General features: G+C 37.2%; 1 protein-coding gene across 3 annotated transcripts in view; it reads right to left on the bottom strand.

Moving 5' to 3' along the window:
• The window catches only part of igsf9a (immunoglobulin superfamily, member 9a), a 76,840-nt gene that overhangs the window by 41,345 nt on the left and 33,215 nt on the right, over positions 1–2,280 (bottom strand). For all 3 annotated transcript variants that reach the window (XM_014002452.1, XM_014002451.1, XM_014002450.1), the window contains exon 6: positions 1,168–1,279. In XM_014002452.1, the coding sequence (XP_013857906.1) occupies positions 1,168–1,279 (112 nt within the window). The remainder of the gene's footprint in view (positions 1–1,167; positions 1,280–2,280) is intronic.

Below are 2,280 nucleotides of genomic sequence, written 5' to 3'. Positions count from 1 at the left end.
TGTGTGTGTGTGTGTGTGTGTGTGTGTGTGTGTGTGTGTGTGTGTGTGTGTGTGTGTGTGTGTGTAAGTATGTATGGAGAGGTTGTTTTATTTGTAGATGCATTTGTCTCTTATGTACTGTATTTATTGTTTTTTCCCCAAAAGTATTTTTATTTCGATGTGTTGTTTTACATTTTTCTGTCTCATAATGTAAACAGTGTSGCCTGCTTCGTTGGGTCAGCTCCTCTATTTTTGACCTTTTGCTCATAAAGTCATGCATTTCAGACGGCAGACCACTCGTCGTACTCCTATACGGCTAGTCAAAAAKCAGACAGCTGATAGCCTAGTATTGCTCTTATTTAGTAGATTTATCCGTAAAAATTGTTAAAAAGGTGCTAAAATGTCTTCTTTGGACTTTTAACTGTTTAAGTCTCTAAAATCTGTAATTTCCACCAAAAAAAATATTATTCACACACAAAACAAGCAACTTGCGTGGATAATCTGGCATTAGCATTGGAGGCTCTGGTGACTATCATGGATTAGCAGGTGTTTACATTGGAGAGGCTAGCAACTAGCATGGATAAGCTGCTCACCCACTGACAAACTTTCTTGAAAATAAAACTTTGTAGCAACCACTGATTGTGCAATAGTCTTAATTTTGAACCTCATGCCACACCAAAGCCTTCAACACTCCCCTCCCTTGGTTCGGACATCCGTCATGGCGCCTCCAGGTGACGTAGTTGCAAAAGGTCAATATACAGGAAGGAGCAGGATCCATGAGCACATCCATCCATTTTTGTGTTTGTTAGAGATGATTTACTGTGGTGGYTATCTTTAATTAGAAGTGAATCAGTTATAGATGCACAGCCAGTGATTATCCTTTGAAGATCAGTACACAGACTGGAAACTGTATGGTCACTTTCCTTTCATGACAGCAAGTCTGTAAGCAAAATAAAACACTAGAGAGGATGTTTGTTTTGTTTTAGGATTTTAAAAATCTATTCATTAGTTACAAAATAAATGAGAATAAAGAGGAAAGAATCCACGTCAGTCTAGGTTTCCACTTCTCTTTTGTCTGATGCAAGACGAAGAAACAGAAATGTAAATCACGTCCTCTTTGAGCCACTCAGACCCACACACACAATCGGATTTTAAAGACAGACGGACCGAACGTGGAAAACGCCTGACCTTTGACCTTGACGTCGGTCACCAGCGTCACGTTTCCTTCAGAGTTGGAGGCGTGGCAGGTGTACCGTCCCGCCGACTGAGCGGTCGCCGCCGGCAGAGAGAACGCTCCTCCCTGATGGATGTGATTGGAYAGGTGAAGTCAGAGGTGCAGACACACAAACACGATTACAGGTGACAGGAAGGAGAACACAAAAAACAACGTACTTACAGAAAAAAATCAGCCGTGCTCTGAAATATGCAACAGTTTGGCTGCTCACAAACCAGAACAGCATCTTTCAGTGTTTCCTGTTTTCTGTCGAAYTGGCTGCAACATTTTCAGCCAGTTTTCAACATTTCACAACATTTTACCTCTAAAAACATTTTCCTTAAAAGACCTAGYATTCCCTGAGAGAATGCATGTGCTCTTTTTAAGGTTGTGCAAATACTGAATATAGAAAAGCATTTTCTCTTTTTTACTGATGTTCATCCAAAGTGTTGCAGACTTCAGAGTTAGATGATGAGGTCAGTGGGACAGTTCTCTACTTAAAGTTTAGTTTCTCAAACTTTTTCCTGCAGCTTCTTTCATCAACTTCATTATGAAGTGAAAACATGTCTGTAAATACCTGTAAGGTGTGTAAAATGTGACTGCCTCCATTTAGCTTGAACACTGAGTGTTTGTACTTCACTTATAAAAGGATAAACTCAGAAAAAAATGATAATTTGCTGCAGAACATAATTAGTTGTGAAAAAATACATTCAGGCTCTTTACTTTAAAGTAACAAGATTAAAGCTGAGGAAAAAAAACATTTAAACTTTAATCTCAGTGGTGATTTAGACAGTTTTTATTTATTATTTCATCATTTAGCAAGAGGAGATTTGTTTATTATTCATTTACAATAAGATAAAATGAAGTTTAGAGTTTGAGTTCATTTAAGATGGTTAAAACAAACATTCTTAAAATATCTTGATTCTTGTCAGGGAATAAATCACAGTTAAACAGTTGGTCACATCATAAATGTCAATTATTTTTGTAGAGGTAACCCTGGTGAAAAAAAACTTTTCTATTGTTTATTTTCTTTGTCTTTGATTTTATTTTTTACACTTATAAGAAGAAAATCATTTTAAAGTGTTTTT

The sequence above is a fragment of the Austrofundulus limnaeus genome, unplaced genomic scaffold (genome assembly GCF_001266775.1).
Source record: "Austrofundulus limnaeus strain Quisiro unplaced genomic scaffold, Austrofundulus_limnaeus-1.0 Scaffold13, whole genome shotgun sequence".
In the NCBI taxonomy this organism is placed as follows: Eukaryota; Metazoa; Chordata; class Actinopteri; order Cyprinodontiformes; family Rivulidae; genus Austrofundulus; species Austrofundulus limnaeus.
Note: the sequence above shows the minus strand (reverse complement) of the source record. Positions and strands in the feature narration are given on the sequence as shown.